The sequence below is a fragment of the Phoca vitulina genome, unplaced genomic scaffold, assembly GCF_004348235.1.
Source record: "Phoca vitulina isolate PV1807 unplaced genomic scaffold, GSC_HSeal_1.0 scaffold77, whole genome shotgun sequence".
Classification (NCBI taxonomy): domain Eukaryota; kingdom Metazoa; phylum Chordata; class Mammalia; order Carnivora; family Phocidae; genus Phoca; species Phoca vitulina.
In genome coordinates this window covers 1,303,092-1,327,103 of record NW_022589780.1, presented here as the reverse complement: position 1 = coordinate 1,327,103, position 24,012 = coordinate 1,303,092, and the positions used below count along the sequence as shown (strand labels likewise).

At 40.2% G+C, this 24,012-nt stretch overlaps 1 protein-coding gene across 1 annotated transcript; it reads left to right on the top strand.

Moving 5' to 3' along the window:
• Positions 1-112: 112 nt before the first annotated feature.
• Positions 113-7,185, top strand: AWAT1 (acyl-CoA wax alcohol acyltransferase 1). Its single transcript, XM_032393787.1, has 7 exons — positions 113-188; positions 1,581-1,688; positions 2,198-2,268; positions 3,168-3,372; positions 4,050-4,221; positions 6,661-6,860; positions 7,031-7,185. The coding sequence occupies exons 1-7, from the start codon at positions 113-115 to the stop codon at positions 7,183-7,185; spliced, it is 987 nt and encodes a 328-aa protein (XP_032249678.1).
• Positions 7,186-24,012: the final 16,827 nt, after the last annotated feature.

The following is a 24,012-nucleotide window of genomic DNA, read 5'->3' as shown; positions in this document are numbered from 1 at the left end:
AAAATCTTCCTGATCATATGCATTCACTATCGAGCAAGCTTCAAGAGGCTGGTGGCACCATTGGTTGGAAGAGTGTTCTGGGATCTTTGTCTTCCTCAGGCTCCTGAGCATCATGCCTTGTTTCAAGCAGCCTACACACTTCCAGAGTCTGCTACTTCTGCAGTGGCCCTTGAGCTACCTTGCCATAGGTGAGTACTGATCCTAGAGTGCACGGCAAGAAGCCAGAGTCAGAGGCCAGGGTCAGATCTTCTTCATGCTCATGGGAAGTCTCATATCTAACCTTTGATCATCTCAGATGGTACTACAGAGTAAAGCCAAGGAGTCTTGAGTCCCACGAACACCCTGGAGAAGGAAGAGATAGAGCCACAGGAGGCAGTGAGAACAGGCAGAGGAGTAGAACAGGATCATGATAGATATGAGTAGATCGGGCTAATTTCAGCCACTTCTTAACCCTCACTATCTGGAAAGGGGAAATGAGGCCCAGGGAATAGGCATGATATGTCCATGAGCATAAAGCACAGGGAGTGGGACAGAAGAAGCATTAGAATTACAGACTTGGAGGGGCGCCTGGGTGGCTCAGTTGGTTAAGCGACTGCCTTCGGCTCAGGTCATGATCCCAGGGTCCTGGGATCGAGTCCCACATCGGGCTCCCTGCTCCGCGGGGAGCCTGCTTCTCCCTCTCCCACTCCCCCTGCTTGTGTTCCCTCTCTCGCTGTGTCTCTCTCTGTCAAATAAATAAATAAAATCTTTAAAAAAAAAAAAAAAAGAATTACAGACTTGGAGAAGTATAGCCTATGTTTAAACCATAGAGTTTTCCATTCTGGGAGGGGGTGGGGTGGTAGCATGTGGGGAGATAGTGACAATGGAAGGAATGGTGAATGAGCAAGAGGACAAGAATGGTGAATGGCGGGGGTGGGGGGCGTCTGGGTGGCTCAGTCGGTTAAGCATCAGCCTTTGGCTCAGGTCATGATCCCAGGGTCCTTTGATGGAGCCCCACATCGGGCTCCCTGCTCAGCGGGGAGCCTGCTTCTCCCTCTGCCTGCCGCTCCCCCTACTTGTGCGCGTTTTCTCTCTCTGTCAGATAAATAAATAAAATCTTCTTTAAAAAAAGAATGGTGAATGGGAAGAAGTAGAGGGATGCAGATGCTTAGTGAGCAGGGTATGGGGAGATATGGATAGTATATGGGCAAGGAAGGATGATGAGCTAGTGGTTTAACAAGGGGTTGGGGATGATGGATAGCAAAGGAGACAGGAGACAAGAAGGGAAAGATGGTGGATGAATGGGAGCAGGGGGGAAAGCTGGTGGCAGGCAGGGAGGAGGAAGGAGTAGAGGAATGGTGAGTGGCTGAGGAAGCAAGTGGACAGGGATGATGGGGAATTAGAGAAATAGGGCTGGTGTATGGTAGATGATAGAAGAAATGTTTGAAGGCCAAGTAGACATGGATGCTGGATGGGCAGGAGCTAGACTGTGCAGAAGGCCAGGACCAGAAGCTTGGGTAGTTTGGGGGGCTCTTAATGGGGATGTACATGGGCAAGTTCTGCTGGCAGAACAATTTTGGTCTGACCTGCTCCCTCATCAGTTTTTATCTTGCAGCCATTGTTCATTTATTTGCTGTTTACATCCTTGTGGCCGCTGCCAGTGCTTTACTTTGCCTGGTTTTTCTTGGACCGGAAGACCCCAGATCAAGGTAAGACTCGTGGACCTGGAAAGAACATGGCCTAAGAATGTTCCAGCTTAGGGTCGCCTGGGTGACTCAGTCGTTAGGGTCTGCCTTCGGCTCAGGTCATGATCCCAGGGTCCTGGGATGGAGCCCCATGTTGGGCTCTCTGCTCAGCAGGAAGCCTGCTTCTCCCTCTCCCACTCCCACTCCCCCGCTTGTGTTCCCTCTCTCGCTGTCTCTCTCTCTGTCAAATAAATAAATAAAATCTTTTAAAAAACAAAAATTTATTTAAAAAAAAAAAGAATGTTCCAGCTTAACCTGTAACCAAGGAGTCCCACTCACCATACCACAGGTCTCTCATCCAAGTTGTCAGAGTCACAGGACCTGGGCCAGCCAGGACCGTCTTGGGGTCTCCTCCTTTTCCACCTCTCTAGCAGAGCCATGGCCCCTCCATGCTGTTAGGAAAGCCCTGAGTGAGTGGGAGGGATGGGGTTGGCACACACAGACACCATCCCCCACTGATATTTCTCTCTCAGGTGGCAGGCGTTCAGGCTGGGTAAGGAACTTGTGTATCTGGACCCACCTCAGGGACTATTTCCCCATTACGGTAAGTGTCTCTTTCCCAGCATCCCCAGCAGTTCCCAAAATACTAAGCATTTATGCCAAATAACTAGGGTTGTCCATAAGGAAAATGAGCATACCAGAGAAGTCTCAGGGCAGGCTAGACATACTTCAAGACCCAACGTTGTGGCTGGTACTCGCTACTCTGCTAGCATACTTTGTACACCCTTGGCATGACCTACCAGATGACACAGGTGGAAACGCAAATACAGTTCAGTTCAGTTTAACAAACGTTGATTGAAAGCCTACTCTGTACTACATGTTAGAGGTACAGGGAAGTGAGTAGGATGCAATCTGTCATCAAGGTGCTCACATCTAATGAGAAGGACAGACAAGTATGTATTTATAGTTTGGTACATGGTACACAAGTAGTTCAGATGAGGGGTAAGAAAAAGCTTCACAGACGTGGTGATATTTAGACAGGGTTTTCGAGTTCAATAGAAGTTACTTAGGCAGAAACTGGAAGGGGGTTGGGAGGAGAAAATATCAGGAAGACGATCTAGAAATGTAGTGCTATGCTGGTCCTCTGAGCATTCTTTGGAGTAGACAACAAACGTTGCCCCAATTTTTAGAGCAGAACTTGCCGACCTTTTCACTTAAACACTCGTACAAAATGATACTATGCATAAAGCGCATTGAGATAAATGGCCGGAACTACTTGCAACCACCCATGGGGAAGAGGTCCAGCAGTTCTACCTGCCGCAGATCCTTCCTGGCTTTCCAGGGGCTGAGGAGACCGATATCTTGGCCCCCTGAAACCCACTCATGGCCTAGCTGTTGAAAAGCTCTGCTTTAGAGAGCGCCCTGATCCCTGAAGTGTCTTCACCTTTGCTTCTTCATGTGATCTTATTTCACCACCTCTGGCACTTCTTTTCATGGCTGCAGATCCTGAAGACTGAAGACCTGTCACCTGAGCACAACTACATCATGGGGGTTCACCCTCATGGCCTCTTGACCTTTGGACCCTTCTGCAACTTCTGCACTGAAGCCACAGGCTTCTCGAAGATCTTCCCAGGCATCACTCCCTACTTGGCCACACTGTCCTGGTTCTTCAGGATCCCCTTTGTTAGGGAGTACCTCATGGCCAAAGGTACTTCTGACCATACTTACTGGAGCTTCTGGCCCATTTCTCTGCTGGGAGACTCACGTTTTTAAGCCCCATCCCCTATGTCTCAACCACCTCTCACCCAAAACCATCAAAGCATAGTAGTTAAAAGCATATGTTCTGGAGCTAAACTGGGTTTGAATCCTGGCTCTGCTGCCTACTGCGTGGTCTTGAGCAAGCTACCAGTCTCACTTTTTTCATCTGTAAGGAGACGCTGATGATAATAGTCTAACCTCAGATTTGGTGTGACGGCTAAATGAGATCATACAAGTAAAGCGTTCAATATAGTGCCTGCCACAGAGTACATGCTCAGTAAAGAATAACTTTTGCTATTTGGTGGCAATAGAGGAAAAGAAAAGAGTAAGATCATAGTTGAGATTCAGAAAGTTCTTCTGGTTATCCCACTGGAAACCTTCCTACTATAGTTTCAACCTAATGTCTCCTATGAATGGAGATGTTGCCTCAAAGTGAAACAAGCTGGGTTTGCCCTCAGCCTTCTTTTCTCCACACCCTTGGTCCCATCTCATTGATTCTACTTCTGGGACTCATGGGAACAGAGGGCACATAGACAAGCCAATGAGGAGTAAGCAGAGAGTGTTCCCTCTCAGCCATTTCCCCCTCCCCTTATTTTGCTCCTCTCTCTGCTCTTTGATTCTCTTTAGGTGTGTGCTCTGTGAGTCAGCCAGCTATCGACTACCTGCTAAGCCATGGCACTGGCAACCTTGTGGGCATCGTAGTAGGAGGGGTGGGAGAGGCCCTGCAAAGTGTGCCCAACACCACCACCCTCATCCTCCAGAAGCGCAAGGGGTTTGTGCGCACGGCCCTCCAGCATGGGTAGGTGTTCCTCCCAGGGCAGGGGTGGATGGCCTTCTCTGAGCAGCATCACATGCTAGGTGATGCCAAGATGAATCAGACGTGAGTCTTGCCCTCATGGAACTTACTAGTGCATAAGGGAGATGGCCATAGCATTTTTAAAAGGTTTATGTCATCCACTCCTTCTAAACTAGCTGGACCAATTCTCAGGAAGCCAAACCAGAAACCCAGATTCATTATCAGGGGGCTTGGCTAGGACTCTCCTAATATACAGATGATGCCCACATCATCTCTAGCAATATCAATATCTATATCTGTTTGTTAATGGTAAGTGCAAGGGGCAGGCAGTACAATATGGTGAGTATGTGCACAGAATCTGAAGTCAGGGGCCTGATTTGAACCCTGGCTCCATAACTTACTGTTACTCTCTGAGACAGATTAGTTTACCATTTGAGTCTTGGTGTTTTCATTTTCATAATGTGGCTACTAATAATTGTACCTACTCCATAGGGTAATTGTGGGGTTTATTTTTTTTATTATGTTAGCTAACCACCATACATTACATCATTAGTTTTTGGTGTATTGTTCCATGATTCATTGTTTGCGTATAACACGCAGTGCTTCATGCAATATGTGCCCTCCTTAATACCCATCACCGGACTAACCCATCCCCCCACCCACCCTCCACTCTAAAACCCTCAGTTTGTTTCTCGGAGTCCATACTCTCTCACGGTTCATCTCCCCCTCCGATTCCCCCCCCTCGTATTTCCCTTCCTTCTCCTAATGTCCTCCATGCTATTCCTTATGTTCCACAAATAAGTGAAACCGTATGATAATTGACTTCCTCTGCTTGACTTATTTCACTTAGCATAATTTCCTCCAGTCCCATCCATGTTGATGTAAAAGTTGGGTATTCATCCTTTCTGATGGCTGAGTAATATTCTATTGTATATATAGACCACATCTTTATCCATTCATCTGTTGAAGGGCATCTCGACTCTTTCCACAGTTTGGCTATTGCAGACATTGCTGCTATGAACGTTGGGGTGCATGTGGCCCTTCTTTTCACTGCATCTGTTTCTTTGGGGTAAATACCCAGGAGTGCAATTGCTGGGTCATAGGGTAGCTCTATTTTTAATTTTTTGAGGCACCTCCACACTGTTTTCCAAAGTGGCTGTACCAACTTGCATTCCCACCAACAGTGTAAGAGGGTTCCCCTTTCTCCACAACCTCTCCAACATTTGTTGTTTCTTGCCTTATCAATTTTTGCCATTCTAACTGGTGTAAGGTGGTATCTCAATGTGGTTTTGATTCGAATTTCCCTGATGGCTAATGATGATGAACATTTTTTCATGTGTCTGTTAGCCATTTGTATGTCTTCTTCAGAGAAGTGTCTGTTCATGTCTTCTGCCCATTTTTTGACTTGATTATTAAATGAAGTCATCCACACAAAACGCCAAATGTGTCTGGCACACAGTAAGTGGTAGATAATTATTAGCCACTCTAACTGGGGGATAAAGATGGGAGGTAAAGGGCAGGTGCCCAAGGCTGGAACTGTGGGGTGCACCATAAGGTCAGGAGGCCAGCCCACTGAACACAGAGATAATTGTCCTATTTCTGACTCAGAGAAAAGTAGTTCACCTAAGGACCTTGCCTGAGTGGCCTGTTCATCAGGTTGGAGCATAATGTAGGGGAGACAGTTCTGAGCTGGGAGGAAGGAATCCTGGGTTCTAGCCCAGGTCGTGCCATTCACTGACTGCCTGAGTGAACTTTCCCCTTCAGAACCTGGACTTCTGGATCTGTAAGATAAAGAAAATACCACCACCTTCCACTGTGCCCCACACTGTCTCTGCTGTGAGGATCCAGTAAGGTAACATATATCAAAGTGCAGAGAGATTACTAGTAACTCACAAAGGTTTGTATAAGAGAGGCCATGTTCTCTTTACTCTTCTCTCACAGGAAGACTTCAGGAGCCTGATTCTCTACCTATGGCCTGAAAGGGACACAAATTTTCTCTTCTCTAATCTCAAGGGACAGAATACCTTATGCATAGTCCCATGGGTGATGGGCATATCAAAATATATGCATCTGTGCAATATTATCATCATCTCTCTGCTTCCTACTAGTAGAAACAGAGTCAGATATTTCCCTGCATGACAATTCCTGGAAGCTTTTCTTTACCATGATATAAGTTTCTGGGGATCTCTGCCCAAAACCCTCTTCCTTCCCTATACCCCCATATCTTGCCCTTGTGATCCTGGCCCAGAGATAGCATTCTCACTAGATTTGAACATTTCAAGACAAGAGACAGTAAATATGGGAGCCCTGTTTAGTGCAAGAAGAAATGCTTTATGTTGCAGGGATTTTATATAGCTTGGAGCCTGGCCAGGAACAAATGTTCTTCCTGAGTGGTTCTCATCCTAGCCTGTGTTTGAGAAATAAATCGGGATTTTCCTTCAGGGCTCATCTGGTCCCCACCTTCACTTTTGGAGAAACTGAGGTATATGATCAGGTGCAATTCCATAAGGACAGCTGGATGTACAAGTTCCAGAGCTCCTTCCGCAGAATCTTTGGTTTCTATTTTTGTGTCTTCTATGGAAGAGGCTTCTGCCAAGGCTCCTATGGGCTCCTGCCATACTCGCTGCCTATCGTCACTGTGGGTGAGTGCTGCTTTCAGCCCCAAGTCCACCTCAGCTCTTTCCTGACCTCAACCTCAGAGAGGGAGAATCTGGGAGTTGACTTGGCAAGTGAGAGAATCCGGCCCAGGGAAGAAGGGGGTTAAAGGAAGAGAAGATTCTAACACTTGTCCCTTCTCTTTTCCCATCTCCAGTTGGGGAGCCTCTGCCACTGCCCAAAATTGAAAAACCAAGCCAGGAAATGGTGGACAAATACCATGCGCTCTATATGGATGCCCTGTGCAAACTGTTTGACCAGCATAAGACCCAGTATGGCTGCTCAGAGACCCAAAAGCTGATTTTCCTGTGACTGAATGGGCTTGCGTGCCCAAGAGCATGTACCTTGAAGAGGAGACTCATTTGCTGCTAACCAAGAGGGGGAGAAAAGGAGATAAGGGAAGGCTACGTGTGGTAGGGGAAGACATTAGGAATTCCTTCCTTGCCACAAAGCCCTCATAGTTGCTGTCCTAAGAAGCTTCACTCAGTCATTCCACAAAAAGGGGGCATCCTGAGGCCCCTCAGGCCCAGCCATGGGCACCCTAGCCACAGACATGCTTCCTTCCTTGCTCCCTACTGGCTTTCCTCCCTAAGCCCAACCCCCCAGGTTCTGAAGGACTCAAGTGATAGCCAAACAGCCCAAGTAGCCACCACTCTGGTGGTTGCTGTTGCTATTTTGTCATAATGCATTTTTTAATTGAGATTTTTTTTTTTGCATACCATAAGTTTAACCTGTTTAAAGTGTAAAATTCAGTAGTACTTAGTATATTCACAGAGTTGTGCAACCACTACCACTAATTTTAGAACATTGTTCAGCACCCTAAATAAGAAAGCCAGTACACATTAGCAGTCACTCCCCATTCCGTCATCTCTCCCAGCCATTAGCAAACACTAATTTATTTTCCATTTCTATGGATTTGCCATTTCTGGACATTTCATATAAATGGAATAATAGACTATGTGGTTTTTTCAGGACTGGCTTCTTTCTCTTAGCATGTTTTCAAGGCTCATCCATGTTGTAGCATGTACCAGTACTTCATTCTTTTTATGGCTGAATAATATTGCATTGCACATATACACAACAGTTTTCATTCATTCACCAGTTGATGGACTTTTGGGTTCTTTCCACTTTTGGGCTGCTATGGATAACACTGCTACAAACATTCATGTATGGGTTTTTGTGTGGTAATCTGCTGCCTCCAAATATAAAGGCTTCCCTTATCTCCACAACACTAACCTAACAATCATGCCTTTTACATAAGTCAAACGCAACTTTAAGATTACTTTTCAGTTGGCAGAGGCATTTCACATAGGTCATTTTGTCACGATGGTCCTCTCACACCATAACCCCAAGGTATTTGCTGCCATCCTGAGTCTACTACGGGAAATCCGCTTTATATCCATATTTTAAAGTCTTACTAAGTTCTGCTTAAAAGTTTTCTTAAAGCTGTATTCTGAGAATTTTAAAAGAGTAAATAAAAACACAGATGTCTCTTCCTTCACAAGGCAACCAACAAAAGACACACTTAGAAACACAGCAAAGGTATACACCTGAAACTAACATAATATTATGTTTCAACTATACTAAAAAAAAAAAAAAACACTTAGCAAAAGAACAAAAGTTAAAAGACCATTTAAAAACTCATTCAACTCAATAGCAAAAAATCTGATTTTAAAGTGGGCAGAGGACTTAAATAGACATTTTTCCAAAGAAACATCCAAATGGCCAACAGGTACATAAAAAGATGCTCAACTTCACTAATCATCAGGGAAATGAAAAATTAAAACCACAGTGAGATATTACCTCATGCCTGTTAGAATGACTACTACCAAAAAGACAAAAGATAAGTGTTGGCAAGGATGTGGAGAAAAGCAAATCCTCATGCACTAATGGTGGTAATGTAAATTGGTGCAGCCACTACGGAAAACAGATGGAGGTTCCTCAAAAAATTGAAAATAGAACTACCATATGATCCAGCAATCCCACATGTGGGTATCCATAGGAAATGAAATCATTATTTCAAAGAGATATCTGCACCCCCATATTCTTTGCCACATTATTCACAATAGCCAAGACATGGAAACAACCTAAGTGTCCATTGACGGATGAATGGATAAATAAGATGTGGAATATAATGGAATAATATTCATCATTCAAAAGAAGGAAATCCTGCGATCTGCAACAACATGGATGGACCTTGAGGGCATTATGCTAAGTGAAATAAGTCAGACAGAGAAAGACAAAAACTGTATGATCTCACTTACATGTGAAATCTAAAAGAAAAAAAAAATGCCAAACTCATAAAAACAGTGTATAGAATGGTGATTGTCAGGGGCTAGGAAATAGGGGAAATGGGGAGATGTTGGCCAATGCCAATGGGTACAAATTTCCAATTATAATATGAATAATTTCTGGGATCTACTGTACAATTTGATGACTATAATTAACAATAATGCTTGAAATACTTGAAAATTGCTAAGAAAGTAGATCTTAAGTGTTCTCACCACAAGAAATTGTAATTATGTGAGGTGATGGATGTCTTAACTAACCTTACTGTAATCATTTTGCAATATATGTATATCAAATCATGTTGCACCTTAAACTTACACACTGTTATACATCAGTTATATCTCAATAAGGTGAAAAAGGGGGGAAATTTTAGATTAGCCTTTTTTACTTTTCTTATTTCATACCTCTTAAATATTCAGTTTTGGTGGGGCCCACTCTATTCTCACTTTATACTGTTTCAGTCTCAAATATCCATTTCTAACCCAGATTTCTCTCATAAGTGATTTCCCTCAAGACCAATATATCCAACTTACCAATCTCTAACAAACATTTTAACATCAACATACCAGTAGCAGACGAAACATCTTCCCCCTCCCAATCTGACTTTTTATCACCAAATCCTGTTAATTCTACCACCTCAATATTAATCCAGTGTGTCCTCTTCCCTTCTCCACTGTCACAACCTTGTCAAAGCCCTCACCAACATTCCTAGACAATTGCCACTTCTTCTGCTAGAGTCCTCTCTAATCAATCCATTCATCACGCTGGTGCCAGAGTGCTCTTACTAATGCTTAAATCTGACTTGTTAGTCCTCTACTTTGAAATACCAGCATATCCTGAATTATGTTCTGGGTACCATTAATGTTCCATAGATGTTAATAAATATTGCACAGAAAAAATGATTATGTGGTTAAATAACTGTGGGAGATGCTGGATTAAACAAAGTTAGACAGATGTATTTACTGAAATATTTTCAGAATCTTCACACTAATGGGCTTTGTGACTATCCAAGAAGGAGTATTTAGTATTTCCCAAACTTACCTGACAATGGAACCCTTGTTTCAAATAACACTTATTACCATCACATGGAACACTTAGTGTTTCTCTAAATACAGTTTTGCAAATGCTGGTCTAGAAGATAAAGTTCAAACCCCTTGGCATGGCAGAGAAGGCTGCTGGTAATATAGAGAAAGTGGCTGATCTGATTTGGGAGCCTATCAGATTGGGAGAAGTCATGGTAGGAGTCACTGGGGTTGATTGGATGGGTCAAAACCTCATGAGGTAATGAAAAGGTAACTGAATAAAGGGGGGACTTGGATTTGAATTGTTCTCACCTGTTTGGTTTGTCCAGGAAGAGCAAACTACAGCAGATTTTTTTCAGAAAAGAATCTCAAGGACACACATGGGAATGAGGCTATACCTAAAAGAGTTAAAAAAAAAAAAAAGCCTTTGCTTTCTTATTAGCACCAGCCACATGCTCCTTCTAGAAAATTCATTTCCCCCATATCTTTTCTCTTCACCCTCAGCCTCTACACCACAATGCAATCTCTTGTTCTCCCTATCTCTCCTCTTCCCTCCCTGAATATTTTTGAGATACTCTAATACTCTAAGGTTTTGCTCCTCACTCTGGATGTCACAATAACTTTGTATGAGCTGATCATCAAAGGAACTAATCAGTAAGACTTAATCATGGAATGTGAGGGCAAGCAAGGGACATTTACAAAGAGTGGCCAGGCTGGTGACCCTAGTGGGCCAAATGTACAGGGACCTTCAGAGGTAATCATGGAGGCAGAAAGTGAGCAGAGTACTTGAGTGATACCCAGAGCACTGCCCCATAGAGGGAAGATCCGTACTTACTGTCAGAGAGTTCAATGCTTCCCCATACATATAATAGGTCCATCATGAAGTTCAACAAAGACCCTTCATACTCTGACCCCTATGAATTTCCAATCACTCCCTATCATGGTCTAAAGTAGTACACTGGACTACTTCATGTTTTCTGAATAATTTCACCTTTCTTTGCTTTTGCACATGTTCTCTCTACATGGCAAAGCGTATTCATCTTTTAAGTCCACATCAAATATCACCTTCTTAGTGAAGCCTTCACCAGGAAGATTTAATAACCCCTTGCTCCATTCTTCCATAGCGTTTTGTTGGCTCTACTAATGAGAACTCGATTTTGTCAGTCTTTATTTATGGTTAACCCCATTAAGGGTGTAAAGGAGGAAATTTTCAGTTATCCTTTCTCTGCATTTATGGATGAAAATCATATGGCCTCACAGTATGTGCTTTGGAATTCCTCATACATCGAAGGTCATATAGTGTGATTGGAGACTTCAACACTCGGCTGTTAAAATATGACAAATCAAGTAAACAAAAAGCTAATTTTTAAAAAGTATGGAGCTGACTAATACAATAAATAATGTAGATTAGACTGTCAAGTGATAAGAACTTAATGATTAGGACAGGAATTACACTTTCTTTTCAAGTGCACATGAATCTTTCACAACTACTATTCAGTATTTGAATTCAAAATGCTCTTAATATAAAAGGTAGAAATTCCACGTACTATAGTCACAAGACACAGTACAGTAAAATTAGAAATAAATAATGAATATAGAAGAAGAGAGCACAGGCAGTAATTTCTCTGACACTGGCCGTAGCAACATTTTTCTAGATATGTCTCCTGAGGCAAGGGAAATAAAAGCAAAAATAAACTATTGCTACCACATCAAAATAAAAAGCTTCTGCACAGCGAAGGAAACAGTCAACAAAACTAAAAAGCAACCTACGGAATGGGAGAAGATAGTTGCAAATGACATACCTGATAAAGGGTTAGTATCCAAAATATATAAAGAACTTATACAGCCCAACACCCAAAAAACAAATAATCCAATTACAAAATGGGCAGAAGACATGAGCAGACATTTCTCCAAAGAAGACATACAGATGGACAACAGACACATGAAAAGATATTCAACATCACTCATCATCAGGGAAACGCAAACTAAAACTACAATGAGATATCACACTTGTCAGAATGGCTAAAATCAAAAACACAAGAAACAAGTGTTAGTGAGGATGTGGAGAAAAAGGAACCCTCATGCACTGTTGGTCTCACGGTACATGCTCTGGAATGTATTCGTCACACATCAAAGGTTGTTGGCGGAATGCAAACTGGTGCAGCCAGTGTGGAAAACAGTATGGAGGTTCCTCAAAAAGTTAAAAATAGAACTACTTTATGATCCAGCAATTGCACTACTGGGTATTTACTGAAAGAATACAAAAGCACTTAATTCAAAGGGATATATGCACCCCTATGTTTATAGCAGCACTATTTACCATAACCAAATTATGGCAGCCCAAGTGTCCATTGATGGATGGATAAAGAAGTGGTATATATATACAATGGAATATTATTCAGCCATAAAAAGAATGAAATCTTGCCATTTGCAAGGACATGGATGATGTTAGAGAGTATAATGCTAAGTGAAAAAAAAGTCAGTCAGAGAAAGACAAATACCATATGATTTCACTCATATATGGAATTTAAGAAACAGAACAGATTAATATGTGGGGGAAAAAAGAGAGAAGCAAACCAAGAAACAGACTTAACTATAGAGAACAAACTGATGGTTACCGGAGGAGAGGCAGGTGGGGGGATGGATTAAATAGGTGATGGGGATTAAGGAGTACACTTGTCGTGATGAGCACCAGGTGATATATGGAATTGTTGAAATATTGTACACCTGAAACTACTATAACACTGTCTGTTAACTAACTAGAATTAAAATTAAAACTTTTTTAAAAAGAAATAAAAGAGAAGTAACAACTGACATCATAGAAATACAAAGGATTATAAGAGACTACTATCAAAAATTATATGTCAACAAATTGGACAACCTAGAAGAAATGGATAAATTTCTAGAAACATACAATCTTCCAAGACTGTATCAGGAAGAAAAAGAAAATCTGAACAGACTGCTTATTAGTAATGAAATTGAATTGGTAATAAAACAAACTCCCAGCAAACATTCCAGGACCAGATGGCTTCACAGGTGAATTCTACCAAACATTTAAAGAAGAGTTAATACCTATCCTTCTCAAGCTATTCCAAAAAATAAAGAGGAAGGAAAACTTCAAACTTCATCCTATTATGATCATTACCCTGATACCCAAATCAGACAAAGACACTACAAAGAAAAAAACTACAAGCCAATATCCCTGGCGAACTTAGATGCAAAACTCCTCAACAAAATATTAGCAAACTGAATTCAACAACACATGAAATGGATCATGTACCATGATAAAGTGGGATTTATTCCAGGGATGGTTTAATATCTGCAAATCAATCAGCATGATATACCACATTAACAAAATGAACAAGAAAAACCATATGACCATTTCAGTAGATGCAGAAAAAGCATTTGACAAAATTCAACATTCATTTATAGTAAAAGCTCTCAAAAGAGCAGGTCTAGAGGGAACATAGTTCAACATAATAAAGGCCGTATATGAAAAAACCACAGCCAACATCATACTCAATGGGAAAATATTGAAAACGTTTTCTCTAAGTTCAGGAACAAGATAAAGATGTCCACTCATGTCACTTTTATGCAATACAGTACTGAAAATCTTAGCCACAGCAAACAGAGGAAGAAAAGAAATAAAAAGCATCCAAATCAGAAAGGAAGAAGTAAAACTGTCATTATTTGCAGATGACATGATATTACATGATATTATATATAGAAAACCTGAAAGACTCCACCAAAAAACTATTAGTACTAAAAAATTAATTCAGTAAAGTTGCAGGATACAAAATTAATATGCAAAAATTACCTGCATTTCTATACACTAATAATGAAGTAGCAGAAAGAGAAATTAAGAAAACAACCCCATTTACAAGTGCACCACAAAGAAAATACCTAGGAAAAAAATTTAGTCAAGTAAATGAAAGACCTGCACTCTGAAAACTATAAGACATTGATGAAAGAAATTGAAGATGTCACAAATGAAAAGATGTACCATGCACATGGATTGGAAAAATTAATATTGCTCAAGTGTCCATACTATCCGAAGCAATCCACGGGTTCAATGCAATCCCTACCAAAATACCAATAGTATTTTTCACAGAACTAAAACAAATAATCCTAAAATTTGTATGGAACCACAAAAGATCCTGAATAGCCAAAACAATTTTGAGAAAGAAGAACAAAGCTGGAGGTATCACAATCCCAGATTTCAAGAGCTACTACAAACCCGTAGCAATCAAAACAGTATGCTACTGGCAGAAAAATAGACACATAGATCAATGGAACAAGATAAAGAGCCCAGAAATAAATCCACACTTATATGGTCAATTAATCTATGACATAGGAGGCAAGAATATACAATGGGGGAAAAGACAGTCTCTTCAATAAAGGGTGTTGGGAAAGCCAGGCAGCTACATGCAAAAGAATGAAACTGGACCACCACTTCCTTACACCATACACAAAAATAAATTCAAATGGATTAAAGAACTAAATGTAAAACCTAAAAGCACAAAACTCCTAGAAGAAAACATAGGCAGTAATCTCTTGCACAATGGCCTTAGCAACATTTTTCTGGATATGTCTCCTCAAGCAAGGGAAACAAAAGCAAAAATAAACAAATAGGACTACATCAAACGAAAAAGCTGCACAGCAAAGGAAACTATCAACAAAATGAAAAGTCAACCAAGTGAATGGGAAAAGATATTGGCAAATGATATATCCAATAAGGGGTTAATATCTAAAATATATAAAGAACTCATATAACTCAACAACAAAAAACCCAAAAAATCCAATTTAAAAGTGGGCAGAAGGGGGATGCCTGGGTGGCTCAGTTGGTCAAGCGACTGCCTTCGCCTCAGGTCATGTTCCCAGGATCCTGGGATAGAGTCCCACATCTGGCTCCTTGCTCAGTGGGGAACCTGCTTCTCCCTCTCCCTCTGCCTGCTACTCTGCCTGTTTGTGCTCTCTCTCTCTCTCTGTCATATAAATAAATTTAAAAATTCTGAAAAAACAAATGGGCAGAAGGGTGCCTGGGTGGCTCAGTCAGTTAAGTGTCTGCCTTCAGCTCAGGTTATGATCCCAGGGTCCTGGGATCGAGTCCCGAATCAGGCTCCCTGCTCAGCGGGGAGTCTGCTTTTCCCTTCCCCTTTGCTCCTCCCTCCGGTTTGTGCTCTCTCTCTCTCTCTCTTTCCCCCCTCCCTCAAATAAATAAAATCTTAAAAAAATAAAAATAAAAATAAAAATGGGCAGAAGACCTGAATAGACATTTTTCCAAAGAAGAGATACAGATGGCCAACAGACACAAGAAAAGGTGCTCAACATCACTCATCATCAGGGAAATACAAATCAAACCCACAAAGAGATATCACCTCACACAAGTCAGAATGGCTAGTATCAAAAAGACAAGAAATATTGTACACTTGAAACTAATGTAACATTGCATGTCAACTATACTCAAAGGAAAAAAAAGTGTTGGCAAGGGTGTGGGGAAAAGGGAACCCTTGTGCAGTTGGTGGGAAGGTCAATTGGTGCAGCCACTATGGAAAACAGTATGGTGGTTCCTTGAAAAATTAAAAATAGAAATATTATATAACCCAGTAATTCCACTACTGGGTATTTACCCAAAGAAAACAAAAACTCTAATTAGAAACGATACATGCTTCCCTATGTTTATTGCAGCATTATTTACAATAGCCAAGATATGGAAGCAACCTAAGTGTCCATTGATAGACGGAAGGATGAAGAGGTGGTATATATACAATGGAACATTACTCAGCCATAAACAAGAGTGAAATCTTGCCATTCGTGACAGTATGGATGGGCCTAAAGTATATTATGTTAAGTAAAATAAGTCAGACAGAGTAAGACAAATACCATATGATTTCACTTATATGTGGATTCTAAAAAACAAAACAAAACAAAAAAAAAAAACAAAAGAAATGAACAAACAAATACAGAGAACAAACTTGTGGTTGCCAGGAGGGATGAGGAATAGGTGAAACAGGTGAAGGGGATTAAGAGGTACAAATTTTCAGTTATAAAATAAATAAGTTAAAAGGATAAAAAGTACAGCATAGGGAATATAGTCAATAATTTTGTATAGTGACAGATGGTAACCACATCTATTGTGGTGAGCATCGCATAATATAGAAATTATTGAATCACTATGTTGTTCACCTGAAACTAATATAATATTGTATGTCAACTATACTTCAATTAAAAAATAGCTTATTAAGGGGTTGGGTCAAAAAATGTTAAGCCTATTTTTTTTACTACAGGACTTATCCAGAGCTGGTAACATCATAATGCCTACTGTGAATTACTAAGAGGAAGGGGTTCTATATTCAATATCTATCAAACTTGTTGACCAAGAACAGGTTTTTTTCTTTTCTTTTTTCCTGAGGTACATCTCAAAAACCTACTGTGCTATGACACATTTTAGGAGACACTGCTCTAGTAAACAAAAGCTAATATCTTGATCTCATTTGATCAGGGGGCAAGAGTTAGCTTATATTTCCTGCTCTCCTAGATATCTTGCTCTCCACCATAGGCAGATACAGATCAAGAAAAGAAAAGTACTTTTATTTTGCAGGAAATCCCATTGTTTTTCAAATCAGAAGAAAGACTTTTCCTTATTCTCCTAATAAAAATTAAAATATTTTTCTTGCAAACCTTTCCCTTTTGAGGTAGAGTATATCAGTTAGGACTGCATTTGACTGCATGTAACAGAAACCCTTTTGTGGTGGCTCAACAAAATAGGTGTTTTTGTTTTGTTTTGTTTTAAAGATTTTATTTATTTGAGAGAGAGAGGGAGAGAGAGCACGTGCGTGCGCGCGCACATGAGAGGTAGGGGAGGGGCAAATGGAGAAGCGGACTCTCCGCTGAGCAAGGAGCACAATGTGGGACTTGATTCCAGGACCCTGGGATAATGACCTGAGCAGAAGGCAGATGCTTAACCCACTGAGCCACCCAGGCACCCCTGGGTGTTTTTTTTTTAATTTTATTATGTTTTTTAGTCACCATACAATACATCATTAGTTTTTGATGTGGTGATCCACGATCCATTGTTTTCGTATAACAGCCAGTGATCCATGCAGTACGTGCCCTCCTTAATATCCATCACTGGGCTAACCAATCCCCCCTCCCCCCTCCCCTCTAAAACCCTGTTTGTTTCTCAGAGTCCATAGTCTCTCATGGTTCATCTCCCCCTCCGATTTCCCTCCCTTCATTTTTCCCTTCCTTCTCCTAATGTCCTCCATGCTATTCCTTACATTCCACAAATAAGTGAAACCATATGATAATTGACTTTCTCTGCTTGACTTATTTCACTTAGCATAATCTCCTCCAGTCCCATCCATGTTGATGTAAAAGTTGGGTATTCATCCTTTCTGATGGCTGAGTAATATTCCATGGTATATATGGACCACATCTTCTTTATCCATTCATCTGTTGAAGGGCATCTCGGCTCTTTCCACAGTTTGGCTATTGCGGACATTGCTGCTATGAACATTGGGGTGCATATGGCCCTTCTTTTAACAAAAAAAAATTCAAGGTAGCCAGCCCAAGGATGGGTCCAGTTGCACAAGATAATCCTTACAGCTTTCTGCTTCACAATTTTTTTAGTGTGTATTTTATGTCTTTATGGTTGTAAAATGGCTGCTCAATTTCTAAGCATCTTGTCTGTGTTCTACACAGGAATAAAGGGCTAAAAAGCATAAGGCAAAAAGCTAAAGGATCTAGTAAACTAAATTGTTTTCCTTTATTAGGAAAACAATAGCTCTTCTAGAAACCCTACCCAGTAGATTTCTACTTAAATCTCATTGGCTAGAGCTAGGTCATGTGGCCACCCTGAGGTATACCTTTAGGAAGTTGGGTTTATTGCTGCCCAAAACAAAATTGGGGCTCTCTGAGTAAAGAAGATTGGGATAATGGGTATTGGGTAAGATACTGTCAGAGTCCATTACATATTGCTTGGCTTACTTCTGATTTAAAAACTGGTTTTCCCATAGTAAGTTTTTGTAACACATTAAAGTCCTTTCTGAAAGAGCTCAAGTACAAAAACAGGATTAACAGTATATAATTTTTATCATATTTATTATGGACTTAAGCAACTTTTGAAAACCAAGGACCTAATTAATCTTAAACAACATAAATCTTTCAATTGTCTTGTACTCCTGACGTAGATTCTCTTGTAGCCTGACATCATCACTTCTCTTTCACATGGAAAACTTTATACCATCTGCATGTAACGATGCTTGCTACATAGTAAATCAACATTAATAACTGTCAACTGTGTTTGAATATTTATCCAATAGACTTCTTGAGGACAGGGTAGGTGTCTGACTTATGTTCTCCCTGTGCCTAGCACATAATGGGTGATCAGTAAATATTGCTGAATGAAGTGAATAAATTAGTAAATATCTGAAGTGTCCAAGAAGACCTATCAGGGCTCTAATTTATCCAAGAAGATCCAGCCCCAGAGTAGGCAGGGATCAGCTTGCCAGGGGAGAAGAGAGCAGAAAAACAGAGAGAGTCAACAATTGATTCGAAAGCAGTTTGTTACTAGGGCGCCTGGGTGTCTCAGTCAGCTAACCATCTGACTCTTGATTTCGGCTTGGGTCCTGATGTTGGGGTTGTGACGTTGGGGTCGTGAACTTGGCTCTTGCTCAGCTTGGAGTCTGCTTCTTCCCCCCACCCCCCGCCACTCCCCCCTGCTCTCCCACGCTCTTTCTCTCCCTCTCAAATAAATAAATAAAATCTTTTATAAAAAAGACAAAAGCAGTATGTTACTGATTCTTCACATATTGCTAATTTTGGTAAACCAGAGATGGTTTTTACAAACTTTTATGAATCTTTAAACATTTTTGTTTTCAAACTTTGGGTTTTATTTTTTTCATTTTTAATTTGTGAAGACATTGTCAAACCAGCAGAGCTGGCATAACTGTCTAAAAATGAATTAGAAATAAAACTCAAAAAGGTAGGAGGAAAACCCCACAGCTGAAAAATTCTGAATTATTTTTATCATTTAAGTTTTAAAAACTCATTTTTTTGTTTTTTCTAGTTTCAAGTTTCTTTAAATTCCAGTTACCTAACATACAGTGTAATAACTGTTTCAGGAGTAGAATTTAGGGATTCATCACTTACGTACAACTCATCATCACACAATTCATCAATTATATACTGCTTAGATTGTTTATTTGAGATTTTTCTTGTTTCTTGAGGTAGGCCTGTATCACTATAAACTTCCATCTTAGAGCTGCTTTTGTGGGGTGTCTTGGTGGCTCAGCTGGTTAAGCGTCTAACTCTTGATTTCAGCTCATGTCATGATCTCAGGGCCTTGTGATCGAGCCCTGTGTCAGGCTCCATGCCTGCTTAAGAGTCTCTCTCTTTCCCCCTGCCCCTCCCCAATCCCCAACTTGTGCTCTCTCTCTCTTTTTCTCTAAAAAAAATTTTTTTTTCAAAAAAAAACTGCTTTTGCTGCATCCCCAAAATTTTATAACATCTTGTTTCCATTTTCATTGGTCTCCAGGAAGTTTTAAATTTCCTCTGATTTCTTCATTGACCCACTGGTTGTGTAATTGCATGTTGTTTAGCCTCTGTGTGTTTGTGTTTTCTCAAGTTTTTTCTTGTGGTTGATTTCTAATTTCCTACCATTGTGTTTGGAAAGATGCCTGATAAGATTTCAATCTCTTAAATTTTTTAAGATTGTTTTGTGGACTAATATGTGATCCATCCTGGAGAATGTTCCACATGCGCTTGAAAAGAATATACTTAACTAACTAGAATTTAAATAAAAATTTTTAAAAATTAAATTAAATTAAAATGAATTTTAAAAACTAAGAAAGAAAAAAAGAATGTATATTCTGCTGGTTTTTTTGTTGGAATGTTCTGTATATATCTGTTAAGTCCATCTAGTCTGATGTGTCATTCAGAGCCACTGTTTCCTTATTGGTTTTCTTTCTGGATGATCTATCCATTGATGTAAGTGAGGTGTTACAGCCTCTTATTATTGTATTACTGTTAATTTCTCCCTTTATGTCTGTTAATATTTACTTTATGTATTTAGGTACTTCTATGTTGAATGCATAGATATTTACAATTGTTATATCATCTTGTTGGACTGATCCCTTTATCATTGTGTAATGCCCCTCTTTGTCTCTCATTACAATCTTTGTTTTAAAGGCCATTTTGTCTGATGTAAGTATTGCTATCCGAGTTTGTTGGGTTTTTTTTTTTTTTCATTTTCATTTGCATGGTATTTTTTTTCTATTCCTTCACTTTCAGTTTGTGAAGTTTTCAGACTTTTAGGTCTGAAGTGGATTCTCTTGTAGGCAACATATAGATGAGTCTTTTTTTTTCATCCATTCAGTCTCCCTATGTCTTTTGATTAGAGCATTTAGACCATTTACATCTAGTAATTATTGATAGGTATGCACTTTTTTCCATTTTGTTCATTGATTTCTGGTTGTTTTGTAGTTCTCTGTTCCTTTCTTCTCTTGCTCTCTTCCCTTGTGATTGATGTCTTTCTTTACTATTATGCTTGGATTCCTTTCCCTTTATTTTTTGTGTATCTATTATAATTTTAGTTTGTGAATACCATGAGGTTCATATATATCATCTTAAGTATATAACTTTTTATGTTAAGTTGATGGTCACTTAGGTTTGAACACAATCTCAAAGCACTATGTTTATACTCTCCTCTTCCATGTTTTATGTATATGCTATCATAATTTACATCTTTTTATTTTGTGAGTCTCTTAACTAATTTTTTATATAATTGATTTTACTACTTTTGTATTTTAACCTTCATACTAGCTTCATAAGTGATCAGTTTACTACCTTTATTATATGATTGCTTTTACTTGTGAAATTTTTTCCTTTTATAATGTCTTACTTCTAGTTATGACCTTTTTTTCCACTTCAAGAGGTCCCTTTAACACTTCTTTTAAGGCTGGTTTAGTGGTGACGAACTCTTTTGTTTTGTTTGTCTGGGAAACTCTTTATCTCTCCTCTAATCCTGAATGATAACCTTGCCAGGTAGAGTATTCTTGGTTGTAGGTTTTTTTCCTTTCAGCACTTTGAAAATATATCATGCTACTCCTTTCTGGCCTTCAAGGTTTCTGATGAAAAATAATCTGATAGCCTTATGTAGTGTCCCTTGTATGTAACTAGTTGCTTTTCTCTTGCTGCTTTTATGATTCTCTCTTTATTTTTACTCTTTGACATTTTAATTATTATACGCCTTGGTGTGTACCTGATTGGGTTCATCTTGTTTGGGATTCTCTTTGCTTCCTGCACCTGGATGTGTTTCCTTCCCCAGGTTAGCAGGCACAAGCTGGGAGTTCTGGGGCACTCTGCACTGGGGCTGTCCTAATGGGACAGCTGGAGGTGAAGTGGACACAGGTGGGAGGGGGTTTTCTAGGATGTTCCATGCAGGGGCTGCCTTGGCAAGTTGGCTGCAGCTGAAGTGGGCAAAAGGCTGGAGTGTGCTGGAGAGTTTTGTACCCATGCCACCTAGGTGAGATGGTTGGAATTGTAGTAGACACATTCCAGGAGTGTCCTGGTATACACCACATTGGGGCCACATTGGTGGGAAAACTGGAGCTCAGGCAGTCAAGAGTAGGGGAGGCCACCTTGGGGGAATGACTGGAGCTGGTATGGGCTAGGGTCCCTGGGCTCATTGAGGTGGCAGCCTGGCTAAAGTGCCCAGACCCCATTCCTATCTGCAGCATCAAGGTGGGGGGGGATGTAAACAATGGTGCTCACCAGCATCTCCAACCCTAGAGAGTGTTCCAGCAGTTCTCCTGCCATTTAGGGTATGTTCTAGCATTAGTTCACTTATAGTCTAGTTGCCTTTTAAGCCGTGGCTTTTTTTCTATGCCTGATGGCAGGCAAATCTATGAGCAGTTTCCTCAGTGCTATCCTTCCCCACTGCAGTTTGCAGCATTGGGAGTGAGGTTCCCATTGTTGCTGTATCCCAATCTCTCTTGCATTCTCTATGTGGTCTCTCTATCCTTTGTTGTGCTGAAGCTGTTCAATCAGCCTTCAGTTCTTTTTCAGGAGGAATTGCTCTATATGTAAGTGTAGATTTCCATGGAAGAAAGTGAGTTCAGGGTCTGTCCATGTCACTATGTTGGACCCTCCCTTCTAATCCAACCCCTTAAAAACTCAGTAATATGATTACTGCCCCAGAATATGTGCTTTGGGAAACTGCCATAGAGAAATGAATAAAGACAGAAACTCAGAAAAAATCAAACTAGCTTACATTTTCAAAGAACCAGAGCAATGGCTACCCTCTGAAAGAAATCCAGCATGATCAGAGGGTGTGAAAAGCAATGTTTTATTCACACTGGAGATAAAGAGTTATTGGTGTAGTAAAGGGGACGAGGCTTACAATGAGCAGTAAGTTAAATATCAGTGAGAAGTAAACAAATTGAGCAGGTGCCAGCATTACAATGCTCTGAGAGGGCATTAGTTGATTTATCTCTTTAGTTTTCCAGATACATCTGGTTTCTTCTTCCCATCAGTAGTTCCAACAGCATGACTAGGGCCTCAAACTCTGGTACAAAATGTACAGTAATAGCCAGCCAGCCCCCATTTTATCTTATTTGTCTCGAAGAGTTCTCACATTTTAATAATTTACCCTTTGACTCAAGGAAAAATAATTTGTCTCCTTCCCACTTTGTGACCTAAATATATAAATTCTGGCAATCAAACATACACTGAGTTGCCCTCATAGACAGACTCACTTTTTGGTTGTACTCAAGTTATTTTTGTAGTCCCTTTTGGTGACAAACCACATCTCAGCTCATACTAGAAATATAAAATCTCTAGGTATGGCAAGTAACTCATTCAGTGGGTGATTTTGAAATCTTTGGAAAGAGGCAAAGTCATATAGGAACTAAAAGGGAAGGAGGAATACAAATACATGTAAACAGATCTTGATTACAAAAGCTATTTGAGATTGGCCTCTTTAGTCAATGTCATTGGCTAATATCTTTTGTATGCAGGTTGGCAAGGAATCAAGTATTTTTTTTATTATTATCTTTCTGAGAGTCTCATCTTCCCCGAATTCTCTTATACATTCACTGTTGCTTACTTCCTTGATTTTTCTTTTCTTTTCCTTTCATTCAAAGGTTTTTAAAAAATAACTTTTATAAGTCCTTCTCTTTGAAACTCTCTTCTCCCTTGATGCAATGCCAAAGTTTCAATCTGTTTCCTCCCAGTTCATCACTGTGATCATCTCTCAATAATCAGTTTTTAGCCTTCTGCTTCTCACACTCAAGGGTTCAGTCTTCATCGTGATCTTAACTATCACTTCTAAGCAGCACCAAATCCAAATCTAGAATTCTGGTTCCTCATCTAACTACACTAAAGTTGAGAACTATTGAAAAGGGGTTCCCACCCACAGGAACTGTAAGTGATGTTTTTTCATCCATTACTTCATTGACACTTCACAACAACCCAGCTAAATGAGTATTACTATCCCCAGTTTGCCAATGAGGAAACTGAAGCTCAAAGAGATTAAGTAACTTGTCTGAGATCATGCAACTAGTGAGTAGCAGATTGAAGATTCAAAGCAAAGTCTGGTTATCTGACTAAAACTGCTTGTTCTCTCTACTACTTCTCATCACCTTCTTCACCAAAAAGCCGGCTTTCATCACATCAATGAAGGAAAATAGAGTCCTAGGTGCATCCTGGGTGAAGCATTTGGTCTAACTCATTAGGGATTATGGGATGAAGTAGTAGAAAATGTGAGGAAAGTGAAATCTCAGATGTGCCATCTTCTCCTCTCCACATCCAGATTAGCCTTAGGGTA

What these genes read in the sequence shown, in the direction of transcription:
- AWAT1 (XM_032393787.1), top strand. Translation starts at nt 113, where the DNA reads ATGCCTTGTTTCAAGCAGCCTACACACTTCCAGAGTCTGCTACTTCTG. An exon ending in CTTGAGCTACCTTGCCATAG is followed by an intron (nt 189 to 1,580) that starts GTGAGTACTGAT and finishes CTCCCTCATCAG; the next exon opens with TTTTTATCTTGCAGCCATTG. An exon ending in CCGGAAGACCCCAGATCAAG is followed by an intron (nt 1,689 to 2,197) that starts GTAAGACTCGTG and finishes TTTCTCTCTCAG; the next exon opens with GTGGCAGGCGTTCAGGCTGG.